The sequence below is a fragment of the Mesoplodon densirostris genome, chromosome 17 (assembly GCF_025265405.1).
Source record: "Mesoplodon densirostris isolate mMesDen1 chromosome 17, mMesDen1 primary haplotype, whole genome shotgun sequence".
Lineage (NCBI taxonomy): Eukaryota > Metazoa > Chordata > Mammalia > Artiodactyla > Ziphiidae > Mesoplodon > Mesoplodon densirostris.
Genome location: NC_082677.1, coordinates 52,195,092 through 52,213,005, shown reverse-complemented (window position 1 = coordinate 52,213,005; position 17,914 = coordinate 52,195,092). Strand labels below are relative to the sequence as shown.

Genomic DNA, 17,914 nt, shown 5'->3' with positions numbered 1-17,914 from the left:
GTACAGTGTTGCTCTAGTTATGGCATTTAATTAGTGTCAATTCTTGATTATGTCTGGTAATAAAAGTTATGACACTTGAAAATATTGAAAATACACAAACCTTTTACCTTTTGGTTTAAAATGTATGTCTTTTCTAATTTAAATTTGTATGTACTTGATAAAGAGACATCACAATGCTTTACACCCAAAACCGAAACCATCTTGACTCAGAGAACGTATAATACTTTGTGATGTCTTCTCCATATTACCATGTTTATCTTCTTACTTCCTATCTATGTTGGGCATATTGTTCTTAGCCTAGCCAGTTACTGTTCCCTCTGACAAAGAAAGTAGGTGACTAAATATGCCATTTTTCTAATATCTCATATGGAGGGAAACCGTAAAACTTTTCCTCTGATTCTTTCTGGGTTGCAGACTATGTTTGGAGTGGGAATACTTAGGATCAGTAATATCAGCAAGTGGATTAGAAAGTAAGATTGTTGCTATTTCAAAATGACAACTTTTCAGGGATTGAATTAAATTTCTTGTGGTTGTATGCTTTGAACTTATGTTCTAAGAGACTTAAATAGTAATATAGTTCTTCACAATGTAAACCAAGATTAAGACTTGAATTGAGGTAGTTACCATCACCAATCTGCTATTCTGCTATCTCAGTGATTGTAAGCCTTGTCATGAATACATAAACTAAAAGTAGCAGTTATTTATTTTTATATTTACTTTGCCATGTTTGCTTTTTAAATAATAGTAGGAATGTGTCTTATATATTTGTTTTTAAAAACTTGCCAGATGTTAATTTCAAAATTGGAGAAAAACAAAGCAATGAAGTCTGAAGATAAAGCAGAAATAATGAAAACTTTAGAGGTTTTGACAAAAAATATTACCAAGTTGAAAGATGAGGTCAAAGCTGCTTCTCCTGGACGCTGTCTTCCAAAAAGTATAAAAACCAAGACTCAGGTATTTCAATTTGTATTGTTATTCATATTACTACTTGTTAAAAAAACATTAAAACACTACATTATTTAAGATTCAGTTTTCCTTTAGCTAATATTCTTTGCTCAAAATGTGATCATTATATACTACCATTCTTCTTCTCTAGTAATTAATAAGTAAATAAACACAAACAAGCAAACTCTACTCATCTTTTGAACCCTGCACATTGTAGTTAGAAAGTCAATTGTAGTTAGAAAGTCAGTAATTAGACAAATAGTTATGGATAATCTTGAAAAGGTAGCTAGAGGACAAAATGATATAGGTACTGGAATGCTTGACTGAGGAGTTTGAGCTTTATTTTGTAAGTAATTGGTGGTTATAAAATATTAATGAACAGAGAAGTAACAATCTGATGTCACTGTACAGAATGAATGATATTTTCTTTTAATTAATTTATTTTTTTATTTTTATTTTTTGGCTGCATTGGGTCTTCATTGCCGCACACGGGCTTTCTCTAGTTGCGGCGAGCGGGAGATACTCTTCGTTGTGGTGCACGGGCTTCTCGTTGCAGTGGCTTCTCTTGTTGCAGAGCACGGGCTCTAGGTGCGCAGGCTTCAGTAGTTGTGGCACATGGGCTCAGTATTTGTGGCTTGCAGGCTCTAGAGCGCAGGCTCAGTAGTTGTGGCACATGGGCTTCATTGCTGTGCGGCATGTGGGATCTTCCCGGACCAGGGCTCGAACCCATATCCCCTGCATTGGCAGGCAGATTCTTTAACCACTGCGCCACCAGTGAAGTCTCCAGAATGAATGATTGAAAGGGAGAAAATTCAGGTAGATTAACTGATTAGATAGAAAAAAGTGAGCAAGTTAATTTCAGATGACAATAAGTGATTTAAAAAAAACCCATGGAGTTATACAATATTTATACTTAGTGTGTGTGTATGTGTGTATTTGGGGTGTGTGTGTGTGTGTGTGTGTGTGTGTGTGTGTGTGTATAAAATCATGAGTTTATATTGATATTTCTCATTCTAATCTAATACCACAGGGTTCTTCTTTTCTTTCTCTTATGCCATATCTCCCTGTTCCCATGATGACAACTTGGTTCCCACTAACATCAATACAGTATACATTTGCACAGTCCTGTAGTCCATTCGAATAGTTCCAGAATTGCTAAAACAATACCACTTCCAACAACTAACTAAATATAAAATTAAGAATTTGTTTGCATCCTTTACAACCTCATAATATACTCCACTAAGAGTACAGAGTCAGACCCGTGGTGTAGGATCATGTGTTTTTCCGTTCGTGTGGTTATTAATTTGATAAAGTTAGGTTTATTTCTGTCTGTATTCAGTTTTGGATCGCCCTCCCTGTCATTCTTGCTGATTTAATTTTATTTTTTGAATAAGTAAAACATTAACATGATTCAAAAGTTATACTGTATAGAAAGGTTTATATAAATGACCATTCCCCTTTGAGCCCTGACACTCTGCTCCCCACTCTTCCCTCCCTCTTGGTGTGTGTGCATGTATTCTTTCCTACGTAAAAGCATACTGTATATTCCTCATTAACACCTTGGTGGTTTGTTTTTCTTTTCAGTTATTTCCTGAAAATTACTCCATATCAGTCTGTAGAAATCTCACTCTGGCTTCTGTATGGAAAATGGATTATAGGGAAATCAGTGGAAGTAGGAACAAGTTAGAAAGCTGTTGCAGTAGTGTAGACCAGAGGTGACTGATGGCTTGAGCTAGGATGGTAGGACTGGAGATAGAGAAGAAATGTACGGATTAAATGAGAATGTGTAAAAAATTCTTTGTAAAAAGTTTTGTATAAATGCAGGATATTAATTGTCATCACCTAAAATACTTATTACTATTTTCTAGATGCAGAAAGAATTACTTGACACAGAACTGGATTTATATAAGAAGATGCAAGCTGGAGAAGAAGTCACTGAACTTAGGAGAAAGTATACCGAATTACAGCTGGAGGTATGTTTCATGATAGCCACACAGTATGCTAAAGAGGAGTAGTTGTAGTCTTGATGCTTTATTTGAAAATATATTCCTCCCATTCTGGTCAACAGTCGTTGGCAGTCTCTGGCAAACATATTGGGAGTTGATGAAGAAAAGAGGGAAGAGGTTAGCAAATCTTTCAGAACTAATAGAAAATCTCTTAGTATTTAATGAGGGGTGATAGCCATTCTACTTTTATACACAAGTCCCTCTACTTCTAGTGAATTTTGTTCCTTTTCTATTTTCGGTTTGTTTTTCTTCCTAGGACCAAAATCTATTAAAGGCTTTTCACATATTCTTAGGGAGATATTCTGTGCATATATAAGCATGTTACGTTGAGTTCCTATAAGGATCAGACTTATAGTGGTAGAATTATATTGAAGAACATGCTTACTTAAGTTTTGCCTATAGATGGTGCTGTGGATGTTAAACAGAAAAAAACTAACTTTTTATAATTTAGTTATATGATTATTTATATAAGAAAAATCTAGTAAAATTGATCCCTATACATGAGAATTTTTAAGATTTAGCAAAAAGATGTTTAAGAATCAGAATTACATTTTGAAGTACAGGGACATTTATGTCATTAGTGTAGTTGGTACTTATCTATATTTATCATTGCCACAATTTAATTTTTTTGTATTTTAGCTTATTCCTTTTGCTTAATCTGAAAATAATGCTTTTTTTCCCAAATTTATTAGCAACTTGATTTTCTTTTTCCAACATAGTAGAAATCTGTGTTGAGTACTGGTATCCAGCTATTAAAGACTTTAACATTCAGCAGCCATTGTTCTTGTCTTAAGGCTCTGTCTTGTCTGTCGTAGGAAGCCATAGGATGGTATATTAAACCTGCATATATTTTGCATTCTCTGGAAAACTGATATGGTTGTCTGTGTGTCCTGCCTAAGATAACAAGTTTTGGAAAAGGTTCCTTTTATGTTAATATAGAAATTGTGTTTTCACCATTCTGGAGATTTCATGCCTGTGTTGATGCGACTTTAAAAAAATACATTACCATTTAAAAATTTTTGACTTATAATTTTTTTTTTTTTTGGTGATACGCGGGCCTCTCACTGTTATGGCCCCTCCCGTTGCGGAGCACAGGCTCCGGACACGCAGGCCCAGCAGCCATGGCTCACGGGCCCAGCCGCTTCGCGGCATGTGGGATCCTCCCGGACCGGGGCACAAACCCGTGTCCCCTGCATCGGCAGGCGGACCCTCAACCACTGCACCGCCAGGAAAGCCCCTGGCCCATAATTTTAGCAAATAAATAATAGCATTACTAATATCCTTTATAGTATTAGTCCATGTTTTCATTCTTTATCATGATATAGCTAAACACTGAATGACAGCTTCTGTTTTTCTTTTATGATGGCCAAACTTCAGTTTGCAATTAATATTAGTATATGCAGTAATGCAGCGTTTGCCAGAGTGTGTTCATTCACCACACCAATTCCATATTTTGTTAATAGGTATTAGTGAAAAAAGCTTTTGAGGCCAAATAAGTTTGGAAGAGGTTATAGTAAACGTGTTTTTTTTTTCCCCACATTCTATTTTTTTAACATCTTTATTGGAGTATAATTGCTTTACAGTGGTGTGTTAGTTTCTGCTATATAACAAAGTGAATCAGCTATACATATACATACATCCCCATATCTCCTCCCTCTTGCGTCTCCCTCTCACCCTCCCTATCCCACCCCTCTAGCTAGACACAAAGCACCGAGCTGATCTCCCTGTGCTATGGAGCTGCTTCCCACTAGCTATCTATTTTACATTTGGTAGTGTATATATAAACATGTGTTTTGTATATGGTTTTCTAGAGGCTTGTAATTTGTGAATCTCCAAAAACACATGTTTAAATACTCAGTATTGCTCAAACTTACTTGTTCAGGGACCCCTTTTTTAAGGAGCATTTTGAAGTTCCTAAGAGTATACTTTTGTATATGCTGTGCTGTTATTGATATTAATCCTTGACCTTTGAAGTTTATTATTCGGATTTTAGATGATTACTTTAGCTAATGTTAAAATTAACTGCCTTGAGATGAATAAGCTAAAATATTTATACTTGCAGAGATTTTGGCAGTGATGCCTGCTTGGCATTTCCACTTGGATGTCTCACATCCTCAGGCTCAACATGTTCAAAATTGTGTTTATTTTGTCCCTAAACTCATCTACACAATTACCCAAACCAGAAATCTGGGAGGAGTCATTGATTTCTCCCTTTCCTTCAGTATTCATACACATTTAATTACCAAGTTTTATACATATTACTCCCCAGTGTATCTTTTTTCTTAATTAATTAATTAATTAATTAATTAATTTTTGGCTGTGTTGGGTCTTTGTTGCTATGCGCGGACTTTCTCTAGTTGCGTTGAGCAGGGGCTACTCTTCATTGCGGTGTGCGGGCGTCTCATTTCAGTGGCTTTTCTTTTTGCAGAGCACGGGCTCTAGGCACGCGGGCTTCAGTAGTTGTGGCTTGTAGGCTGAGTAGTTGTGGCTCACAGGCTCTAGAGCACAGGCTCAGTAGCTGTGGCACATGGGCTTAGTTGCTCCGTGGCATGTGGGTTCTTCTCAGACCAGGTCTTGAACCCATGTCCCCTGCACCACCAGGGAAGCCTCCTCAGTATGTCTTATATATGTTTATTTTACTTCTCTCTATCTCCATGGCCACCATTGTAGACTAAGCTTCTATCTTCAGTTGTTGGCACTATTGTAGTAGCCTGACTGGTTTCCCAGCTTGTTCTCTTTTCCTTTTACCAGAATAATATTTTAAACTCTGATTTGATTACATCACCCTACTTCTGAACTTCAGATGTTTTAATTGATTTTCATGGCTCTTGGGATAAAATCAGAATCTTTAACATGGTTCTTAAAGTTCATTATCTGGCTCTGCCTTTCTCTCTAGCCTCATCTCTTCATCACATGTGGTCCAGCTGTACTGGATTTTATTCCTTCTTAGAAGTACCATGTTCCTTTCAGCCTTGGTTCCTTTGTTCATGCTCTAACCCCCACCCCTCACCCTTGCCTTGCTTGTTCTTTGTACCTTCTTTGATGCATTGAACAAATACTAAGTTTCTACAATCTGCTAGCTGCTATTTTAGGTGCTGGAGATAAAGTAGAGAGTAAAACAAGGAAAAAAATTCCTCATGGAACTTTTATTCTAGTAGTTTATTCATTGCAGATCTTTAATATTCTATTCAAATCTTTAAGTAGAGCATTTCCTCATTTTTTGAGTCACTTCTCATTAATATAATCAAATAACTTGATTGCTTAATGTCTCTACCCTTCTAGGATTTGAGCTTCATGAGGGTAAAGACTAGACCAGAGGAAGTGCTCATTAAATATTTGTGGAATGAAGGAATAGTGTGCTGTTCATACAGAGCGATAAAGTGGAGTATGTTACTATGCTATATTGGTTGTATGATGGTGTGAGTGTAAATGATCAAGAGGATGAATTTGAAATAACTGTACATACTGAAGTCAACAGGCAAACAAATGGAAACGTTGTATTTGAAAGCCATAACTGGAAAAAATACACTTATATATATAGGTATCTTGTATGTCTACATTATGCTAACTTCTTTTTTTTTAATAGATTTATTTATTTGTTTATTTTTGGCTGTGTTGGGTCTTTGTTGCTGTGCCTGGGCTTTCTCTAGTTGTGGCGAGCAGGGGCCACTCTTTGTTGTGGTGCATGGGCTTCTCATTGCGGTGGCTTCTCTTGCTGTGGAGCACAGGCTGTAGGCACGTGGGCTTCAGTAGTTTTGGCACACGGGCTCAGTAGTTGTTGCTCGCGGGCTCTAGAGCGCAGGCTCAGTAGTTATGGTGCACGAGCTTAGTTGCTCCGTGGCATGTAGGATCTTCTGGACCAGGGCTCGCACCTGTGTCCCCTGCATTAGCAGGAGGTTTCTTAACCACTGCACCACCAGGGAAGTCCCTATACTAACTTTTGAAGTAACATTCAGCACTGTGCCTTATTTGGAACTCAAGAATTGCTGGGGGACTTCCCTGGTAGTCCAGCAGTTAAGACTCCGTGCTCCCAATGCAGGGGGCCTGGGTTTGATCCCTGGTCAGGGAACTAGATCCCGCATGCCGCAGCTAAGACCCAGCACAGCTAAATAAATAAATAATTATAAATTAATTAATTAATTAATTAATTAAATAAAAAAGAATTGCTGGTCTTTTTGTGATACAGTTTGATGTCTTAGTAGGGGCTTAGTAGAAAAGGCACATTTATTAATTTCAAAACATTGCTTAAATTAATGTTACTTTGTTTTCTAAATTCATTAGCTACCTAAATTTGCTTTCACTTTAGAAACTAAAACCCTAACTTAAATTATGAAATCCTTTTGTAGGGCATTATTTGAATATGTAAATATGTATCAAATTGTATAACTCATGTCAGATTGTATGGCTCATCTGACTGAGTATAACACTTGGCTCATGTTAGTAATTGTGATATTTAACCTATTTGTCTAATCTCTTCTAGGCTGCGAAACGGGGGATTCTTTCATCTGGTCGTGGTAGAGGAATTCATTCAAGAGGTCGAGGGGCAGCTCACAGCCGAGGCAGGGGTCGAGGTCGAGGTCGAGGTGTGCCTGGTCATGCTGTGGTGGATCACCGTCCCAGGGCATTGGAGATTTCTGCATTTACAGAGAGTGATAGAGAAGATCTTCTTCCTCATTTTGCGGTACTTTCTTACTGTCCAACAAAACAAATACTGATAATCATTGTTGGGGATAATGGATATTAAAGGGGAAAGTATGAAAATGAAATGAATAATTTAAACCCATTAATCTCACCAAAGGTTTTGATTAATCTATAGTAATCCTTTGTTAATTACATAAAAAACAAGCTCTAGGGGTTTTTTGTTTAATCATTGTCTGGAAGAAATGTTACTATTCTTACACTTAGTAGGCCTTCAGATTATGAAAGGAATGATTTAGACCTTATTATTTCAGAGAGGGAAGTCCTATCGTTTAGTTTCATTTGATATTTACTTTTAGGAAAAATTTATCATATTGCATGGGCCATCCAGATTTTTAAAAATTAAGATGGAATTTTATTTGTTAATACTGTATTCTTGACCTAGCTAACCTAGAAATGACAATAGACAAAATTTTGGAATACGATCTTGACATTGCCTTAGTTGGTGCCAGGGTATAATTAAAGGAAGTCAGTCTAATAGCAATGGACTTCCCTCTATGAGGAAGGAGAATAAGATTCTAGTCCCTGCTAATCCATTATTTTACTTGGATTTCCTGGGATCTGTTGGGTTCATGTGCAGAATGGAGATTATATCTGCCTAAAGCCCTTTTCAGCTTAAATGTTATGATTCTTAGTGGGATCCCAAAGGTTAGTTACTAAGCATCGGTCTTGCCTGCAGCATTTAGAGTAATTGCTCTGGAGATATAAAATAAATAACCAGTTCTTTACTCTCAAGTATTTTACATATAATGGTTTAACACAAACCAGTTAAAGTCAACTATAAATAATTTAAAATCAAGTTAAATTTATTAAAAACTGTAAATACTTCAGTAACTTAGAGAAGTGTTTTTCACACAGGCATATGATGGTGAAAGAACAGTAGAGGAAACTTTCAAGAGGTAGTTAAGCTGGAGCTTGGGTCTTAAGGGATAGGTAAGCTTATAGATAGGTACACAAATAATTTAACGTTTTGAATATTCAGATTTAAATGTTTGACAGTTATATTCCAGACTATTAACTGCAGTTACAAATGTGAAACTATACTTTTTCAGCACATAGAGAGGTATTGAAAGAAATGGTATATCTTTAAGAAATAACTAAAATGATTAATATTTAAGGATGGTGAGTCTGGAAAGTCTTCTGCTTTATGGCTTCAAAGGGAGAAAATAAGGAATCAGCTTTCTAGCTTGGAAATACTGTAGCTCGATTCTTCCCTACTACATGCCCTGTTTCTGCACCTTCCCAAGGGGAAGAAGATCCAGATAACTTACATGTATTACATATAGTTATACAGCTAATCAGGAAATTATCAAAGGATATGCTAAAATAATCCAGACAAACAAGGTGAGTTTAGCAATGTGTTTTGATGAGACTGAAATGGTTTTGGCTTTAGAAACAGTCAGAGCCTCTAAATGGATATTCTTGGATGTATTTGGAGATTCAAACTCTTCTGAGTTGGTAGTGGTAATGCACATTTTAAAAATTGCCAGTCTTTAAATAAGATAGCTTCTCTATCTCAACCTGTGATTTGAACATATGACAGGTATCAGAGAAAAAAATCTACATTACTAAAGGACCATTGACGGTTACAAATTGTGATTAACAAAATGCTCTTTAATTTATCCATTGAAACCAGTAGCAGTAATAAACATTACGGCTAAAACTTGCAGAGCACTTATTTTGTGGCGGGTAGTTTTTTGAATGCTTTATATAACTCACCATATTATGAGTTATGTTGACAACTCTATGAGGTAGGTACCTTTATTATGCTTATTTTAGAGATCGGGAAAATGAAGCATGAAGAGATTAAGTAACTTGTTCAAGTTTACACAGCTAGTACTAACAGAGCTGGGATCTGACTGATTCTGTGGTCGTTTTCTTTACTATGCCCTACAGAATTTTTCTGTGTGGAGTGTGTGTATTTAATGAGATTGTGGTTATAATTTTATTTGGGGCTAAGAAAGAAGGAGGTATTAGTAATGATATATAAAGAACTAAAGTTTTATGTGATAAAGGTGCTGTTTTCTGCTGTTTGCAAAAAAATCTTCCTACACCAGGAAAAATAAAATCCAGCACACCCAAAACAAGCATAATTTAATATGCTTAGCTTTTAAATGTCCTAAAAGAGTGTGGTCTAGAGGAGGGTAAAGTAATAGTAAAAGCAGTGTCAGTTAAAGTTTTGAATCGAAAACTTTTGAATAGAAAACTGGACTCTCATCCTGGTAATTAACTTAGTTACTTTGGAAAAATTACTTAAATTCTCTGAACCTCCCCCCCCATCTTTAAATTGGGAATGATACAAAAAACTCACACAATATTCTGAGGATTAAATATTCTGCTTTAGAAAGAATTTAACATACTCTGGAATTGGAATAATGAGTATAGAAGGAATGGCAATAAGGAAGCTCAGTCTTTCACCATTGTTTCCCTATTTAAAGAATAGTTCAATCAAGTGTAAGTTACCCTGGTTCTAAAAAGTATAGAATTGTAAATAATATTGGAAAATAGGAACATCCTTTATCATACAATATTGTGTACTAAAATGAATTATTCATAATTTCTTTCTGCTAATCACCCTGAATTGTTATGCATTGTGGGTAATATTTATTGGTATCTTAATATTTTAAAAACCATTAGGATTTTGGATGTTTCAAAATATTTATTTGGAGGAAATACTTTTTTTTAATTTAAAGCAATATGGTGAAATTGAAGATTGTCAGATTGATGACTCTTCACTTCATGCAGTAATTACATTCAAGACGCGTGCAGAAGCTGAAGCAGTAAGTATTATAAATATTCTAATTTATTGAAGTTCAGATTTAAATGTTTTGTAAATATTGCCTCTAAGTTTTAATATAAATGAATTTTTTTTGACTTACTAAAGAACTACACTGTGACAGTAGATAGACCATAGGAAGTAGAATTCATGGCTACAAAGAATGTCCTAAAGCAGTTAGGCAGTTTTATATATAACATGAATATTTAGAATATATAGTTAATCACCAAGTTGAATGTCAAGTTGTACTCTCTTGAGATATCAGGAATTCTTCCATTCTCTTTCACAGGAGATAGGGCCACACCACTTTCCATTGTCCCTTTCTCAGCTGGCCCAGAACAAGTCTGCTTTGGCAGAATGAGTGGTGAGGGGTAAGGTGCAAGCGGAGATAGAATCCTGATGGCTGCTCTTCTTTTTTTTTTTTTTTTTTGCGGTACGCGGGCCTCTCACTGTTGTGGCCTCTCCCGTTGCGGAGCACAGGCTCCGGACGCGCAGGCTCAGCGGCCATGGCTCGGGCCCAATCACTCTGCGGCATGTGGGATCCTCCCGGACCAGGGCACGAACCCATGGCCCCTGCATCCGCAGGCGGACTCTCAACCACTGCGCCACCAGGGAAGCCCGATGGCTGCTCTTCCTAACCATCCCTCATCTGCTGCTTCCTAGTCCCAGTTGGCTGAACCCTACAGTGTCCGTAGCTCAGCATACCCGCAACTAGGCCTCTACAACTTTTTGCCCAAGACAGGAATATATAGCGCTAGCTTTTAGGGTCCTTTTAGTATAGTTGTCTTAAAATGTGTATCTTGAATTATCTTTCTAAAGAATGGCCAGAAGTATATGCAGCCTTGTCTTTCTTCTGGGTTTAAAAGATTTTAAAAAGGAAAATGAGTGCGAGGTGTAACGGGTTCATTGGAACATTTTTAGCCCTGTGTATTTTTTGTTCAAGATTGTAGAGAAATAGATGTACCATTTTGACCTTGGAAAAATGCATTAAGCGTTCCAAACAGTTAACCTAATGTGAATGGAAGAGTAGGATGGTTTTCAGAAGTTTTAAGATGATTGTGGTCTAAATAAGTTTTGAAAATCTTCTAAATTGATTTATTCTCTTTGTAGTGAATACTCCCTGCCGGTACATTGCTGGGAACTTACCTGGTAGGAGTTGTTCTTGGCGCATTGCAGCCTATAAAAAAGACTGTTGGTCTGATAAGTCTCAGAAAAGTGTTTAACTGAGCCCTAGAATAACATAGTTTCAGGGTTAGATGGGTGGGTAGTGGATAGTTTTATAGAATAGGAATTCCTCACCCTAGAGTTTTATTAAGTTTTAAGAAATCTTCTATTTAAAGGTCTTTTGTGGAAATAAAAGGTAATTTATAATCGATGAGAGTTTAAAACTTTCTTATAAGCTTATATGTATATGTGTTATATTGAAAAAGTAGATTTTTGATCAAGTTTTCTCTGAGAGGTATTGTTGAATATAAGTTAAGACTGAGCCTCCTTTAAATGACAGCTTCAGTGACAGTTTTCAGTGTAATGTTGGATATGTTGCTTGAATACCATCTTTTTATGTTCTACTTATTTTCTAGGAAGTAGTCTTATTATAAAACAATGGTAATTGTTATGTTCAAATGGTTACAGTATTACCAAGTTTGTGAATTTAGTAACTACTTTAAAAATATATATATTACTACTTGTCCCTGTTTACTTATGTGGCTGAGGAAAAAAAAAAAACCCTCCTGCCTCTTAAATAATTTTTGGATGTTTTGCTTTTGGTAAGTAGGACCTGTTGACATAAATCTTCTTGGGCTTTGCTTTTTCTATCTCAGATGTAAATTTTAATATATATTTTTATACTATGTATATATCCTCCAGATGAATAGCAGTCATTTCAAAGACCTGGGGTTAATGTATAAAGAAAGATTTTAACAGTGAATTATATGAAGGTTGAATAAGTGGCAGAATAACTTAGCTTAAGTTAGATCTGATGAGAGTTAAGTTTTCAGGGTAAATACCATTTTAGTTGGTTTGGATTTATGTAACAGACTAAAAGGAACAACTACCATTGCTATGATAAACATTTGGAATTAGGTTATAGAAGTTGTTAAACATTTCCTTAAGCCAAAAAAATTTCTTAAAATTTTGTAACATTCTGTTTTGGAAGAGGATAGAAAATTAAGTTGAAGCTAATCTTATACAAGCAGAATTTAGGCTAAAATAGTGTTTTTCAAACTTCTGGATTTTAGGGAACAGTGAGGTTTAGGAATTTAAAAACTAGTATGTTTGACATTAGGTTGCCAGTGTTTAATTTTGTCAAGGAAGAATACTTAAAAAGTACAAAAAAAATTGTACCATCATTATATAAAATAAAGAAAAATTTAATACCAAATGTAGGTGGATATAAACTCAAGGTAAAGGATAGTCCTTCCCAAGAAAAAATTGTAAACCTTTGCTAATGTTTATTTCCAAATATTTCATTGTTCATAATTTCTGAATCATTGTATTAGATGACTGAATGTATGTCTATTTCCTTAAGTCAATAGATGCATAATATTTCAAAGGAAAGTACAGGAATAAGATAATCAAGACATTCAAATATGACTGAAAAGTAAGAAATTTTCCTCAGAAAAGAGATTGAAGTATTTTAAGGAGTAATAATATAAACAGAACCATTTTAGCTTTAGGTTAAGATGGCTAAGATTTGATTCTGGTTAGTTAGAAGATGGATCCTACTGCTTTATTTTCTGTTTTCCAATTTGTCTGTCACCACCCCTAATGTACTAAAGGTGCAGAAGTACCCAAACAGGACAGAAAAAAGTAACCTCTTCCCATGACTGGTTAGAATGTTAGTTTTCCTACTCTGAATTGTTCCTATACTTTTGTAAGAAACCAGGATCCAGTTTTAGAATAGGAATAGTTAAGTTCCTCTTTTATAAGAATCAGTCCCAAAGATGAAACTCTACAGTCCCAAACTCAAAGAAGGTGTATAGCTTTTTATATCAAAAAGAAAGAGGATCTTGTTCTACTGGTGCATTTTTGACACCCATGCCTCAATTCCCAGTAGTTGTGTGGATTCACTGATTGAGAACTTGTAAGGTATACTTAGAACAGTGCCTGGAACATAGTAAACTCTCTTAATGTTAGCTATTTTTAATATTTGTGTGTGTGTATATGTTTAAGAATGAGAATTGATTGGTAAATCAGTGAAACTGAATACAAACAAGATAGAGTGATTTCAAAACTCTCATTCTTTAGACCTGAAGATAGAAGCACAAAATTGGATTCAGAGAGGACAGTGCAACATGAAGAGTAGAAGTTGATGGGGCTGAGTAAATAGTAAATTTATAGCAAGAAGGAAATGTATAAGTGGATTCAGTCAAGAGAAATCAAATCATGTATCTCACAGTCTTTGTGCGTGTGTTCTTGCTGATTTACTTAATAGTTATTAAGTGTTGCTATGTGATGGGCACTGTGCTATGAGAATTAGTAAATCTAAGTCTGAAGCTTGTGAGACAGTAGCCATGTAGTCTTTCCCTATAAGTTCTAAAAATCAGATTTTACATGTTTTTGTGGTCCTTTAATGTAACTCCTGCCTAAACATTGTATAATGTGGTTATTACAAACATTAATAAACTTGGCTTTAACCTTCTTGTATAGATAGTTTTATTGTTATGGTTACTAAAAAAAAGTTAGGTACACTAGGCTTGCAGCTTTAGCTCTTCTGGCCTTAGGTCAGATTTCCCCACAGTGTTTTTACAGAACACTTGTTCTGTAGGAGCTCCTCTAGCAAAGGATTCTCTTGTCAGTAAATTTGTGAAGAGCTGCATTTTGTATATTCAATTTAGAATTATCTCAATGACTTGAAAAGGCAAAAGGCAAACACACCTGTTTAATTTTGCTTAATCCAGCCTTTTCCAGATGTTGTTTCCAGAATCATTTTCCATGTAAGATATGGAACCTACCTCATAACTACTTTTCATACTTCTTTTTTCTTTCTTCATTTGTCAGGTCTTCAAAGCGTTTAAAAATTTTTTTTCTTCTGTCACTGGGTGTGCCTGCTTTCCTTACGTCCTAACATGGTGCAAACTTTGAATGACTGTGCAAGACTCAATAGGCAAATGTCTAGAGCAAGCCTATGAATAAAATGCTTCAGCTTTTAAACATACTTTTTATTTACACTTCAAAGCATAGAAATGAGAGAAAATTGTAAAATGAACCTCTACACACTCATCATCAAGCTTTAGCAATTATCCACTTATGGCCAATCTTATTTTGTCTAAAACAACCCTCTGCCTCCTTATTTTGGAACCATTCCCAGTCGTCATATCATTTCAGCTGTAAACCTTTCAGTGTTTATACTGAACCTGTTCTCTCAATATTAGAGTCTTAAAAAAATAAAACAATACTATTATCGCACCTAAAAATGATTAATATTTCTTAACTATTACCAGATACCAGCGTTTACATTTCTCTGGTTTTCTTATAAATATTTTACTTACTTCCTTTAAGGATCCAGAATAAGATTTATATTTTTATTTAACTTGATTGGTATTGTGGAATTATAAATTCATAGATTTAAACATTTCATGGGTATTGATCCGTTGTCCTCAGTTATTGATGTCCCATCTTTGGCTAGTGGCTAGTATATAGGTTTGTTCCTGAGTTCTTTTGACAGGACTCCAGTGGGTTATGATACTTTCTCTGCTTTCTGGTATGAAAAGGTGTTCTAGGTTCATCTTATAAATTTTCTCTTCCAGACTAGGAACTGGCCATTTCTCTAAGGAGCTCTGGTTCTTTTTACTGGGAAAGGTATTTAAAGACCACAATCTGAGTACTAGGGGTGCTCATTACTACTGAGTTTGTTACTATAACTAATCTTTTTCAGTGGTAAGAGCTGGGAGTGGGGAAAAAATGCATACGTTCATATAGACAGGTGCACATATACATACATATCCTACTGATATTTCCCATTTAATTCTGTACTATATGGTTTTTATACACACAGATATACAGGTATACCTTGTTTTATTGTGCTTTGCTTTACTGCAGTTTACAGATGTTGTTTGTTTTAACAAATTGAAGGTTTGTGGCAGCCCTGCATTATGCAAGTCTGTCAGCGCCATTTTTCCAATAGCATTTGCTCACTGTATGTATCACATTTTGGTAATTTTTGCAGTGTTCCAAACTTTCTTATTATTATATTTGTTCTGGTGATCTGTGGTTATTTAGGGGCACCACAAACCATGCCCATATAAGACAGCAAATTTAATCAATAAATGTGTGTTCTGACTGCTCCCACTGACAAGTCATTCCCCATCTCTCTCCCTCTCCTCAGGCCTCCTTATTCCCTGAGACAAAACAACATTGAAATGAGGCCAGTTGATAACCCTGCAGTGGCCTCTAAGCATTCAAGTGAAAGGAAGAGTCACACATCTCTCACTTTAAATCAAAAGCTAGAAATGGGGCTTCCCTGGTGGCGCAGTGGTTGGGAGTCCGCCTGCCGATGCAGGGGACGCGGGTTCGTGCCCCAGTCCGGGAGGATCCCATGTGCTGCGGAGTGGTTGGGCCCATGAGCCGTGGCCGCTGGGCCTGCGCGTCCGGAGTCTGTGCTCCGCGGCGGGAGAGGCCACAGCAGTGAGAGGCCCGTGTACCGCAAAAAAAAGCTAGAAATGATTAAGCTTAGTGAGGAAGGCTTGTCAAAAGCCAAGACAGGATGAAAGCTAGGCCTCTTACACCAGTTATTTAAGTTGTGAATGCAAAGGAAAAGTTCTTGAAGGAAATTGAAAGTGCTACTTCAGTGAACACATGAATGATAAGAATATGAAATAGCCTTATTGCTGATATGGAGAAAATTTTAGTGGTCTGGATAGAATATCAAACCAATCACAACATCCCCTTAAGCCAGAGTCTAATCCAGAGCAAAGCCTTAACTCTTCAATTTTGTGAAGGCTGAGAGAGATGAGGAAGCTTCAGAGGAGAAGTTTGAAGCTAGCAGAGGTTGGTTCATGAGGTTTAAGGAAAGAAGCTGTCACCGTAATATAAAAATGGAAGTGCCAATATAGAAGCTGCAGTGCGTTATCCAGAAGATCTTGCTAAGATAATGAAGGTGGCTACTGTAAACAACAGATTTTCAGTGTAGATGAAACAGCCTTATATTGGAAGAAGGTGCCATCTAGGACATTCATAGCTAGAGAGGAGAAGTCAGTGCCTGGTTTCAAAGCTTCAAAGGTCAGGCTGACTCTCTTGTGAGGAGCTAATGTAGCAGATGACTTGAAGTTGAAACCAGAGCTCATTTAGCATTCTAAAAATCCTAGGACCCTTAGATTTATGCTAAATCTACTCTGCCTATGCTCTGTAAATGGAACAACAGAGCCTGGATGATAGCATCCAGTAAATAATTTTAAAATTAAAACTTTAGAGAGTTGTAGATTCACCTTATAAATTTGAAGTGTGTGCTAAATATAGAGATTTACAAAATTAGGTCATAAGAATTTTTTTAAATAAATAAATAAGTTTATGTATGTATGTATGGCTGTGTTGGGTCATCATTGCTGCACGCGGGCTTTCTCTAGTTGTGGCGAGCAGGTGCTACTCTTTGTTGTGGTGCACAGGCTTATCATTATGGTGGCTTCTCTTGTTGCGTAGCACGGCTCTAGGCGCGCAGGCTTCAGTAGTTGTGGCTCGTGGGCTCTAGAGCACAGGCTCAGTAGTTGTGGCGCATGGGCTTCATTGCTCCGCGGCATGTCGGTTCTTCCCGGACCAGGGCTCGAACCCGTGTCCCCTGCATTGTCAGGCGGATTCTTAACCACTGCACCACCAGGGAAGTCCCCATAAGAAATGTTTGAAGAACTTACTATAAAAAACATCACTACATTTTTTGCCTTTTTTAGCTGGATGAAAACACGAGTTTTTTTTTTTTTTTTTTTTTTTTTTTTTGCGGACCTCTCACTGTGTGGCCTCTCCCGTTGCGGAGCACAGGCTCCGGACGCACAGGCTCAGCGGCCATGGCTCACGGGCCAAGCCGGGCCTAGCCGCTCCGCAGCATGTGGCATCTTCCCGGACCGGGGCACGAACCCGTGTCCCCTGCATCGGCAGGCAGACTCTCAACCACTGCGCCACCAGGGAAGCCCCGAAAACATGAGTTTTATGAGTAGACATTTTACATGAGACAGTTGGAATTCCTTACAGGAATATATTTTTATGTAATAGTTATAGCTTCAAAAAAATTACAGTTTGTTTCTGGCCTTAAATATTATATATAAGTACTTAAATTTTTTTAGTTATATGACATGATGGGGTCATGGACTAAAAACTCCTGAGCTGCATTTTGATAGGCATGAAATATTTTAAATTTATCATAAATTTATATGTGCAGGTTTAAAATTTATACTGGGGACTTTAATATCACGTAACTCATAGTCAAATGTCATTGAACATATAATTGTTTCTACATTTCACATTATGCTGTACTTTGAGATTGTGCTATAAATCTTTTGTG

General features: G+C 36.5%; 1 protein-coding gene across 17 annotated transcripts in view; it reads left to right on the top strand.

The window, feature by feature from the left end:
- RBM26 (RNA binding motif protein 26) overlaps positions 1 to 17,914 on the top strand; it is an 85,213-nt gene that overhangs the window by 55,849 nt on the left and 11,450 nt on the right. For all 17 annotated transcript variants that reach the window (XM_060079674.1, XM_060079672.1, XM_060079666.1 and 14 more), the window contains 4 exons: positions 787 to 954; positions 2,814 to 2,918; positions 7,432 to 7,632; positions 10,343 to 10,429. In XM_060079674.1, coding sequence (XP_059935657.1) covers positions 787 to 954; positions 2,814 to 2,918; positions 7,432 to 7,632; positions 10,343 to 10,429 — 561 coding nt within the window. The remainder of the gene's footprint in view (positions 1 to 786; positions 955 to 2,813; positions 2,919 to 7,431; positions 7,633 to 10,342; positions 10,430 to 17,914) is intronic.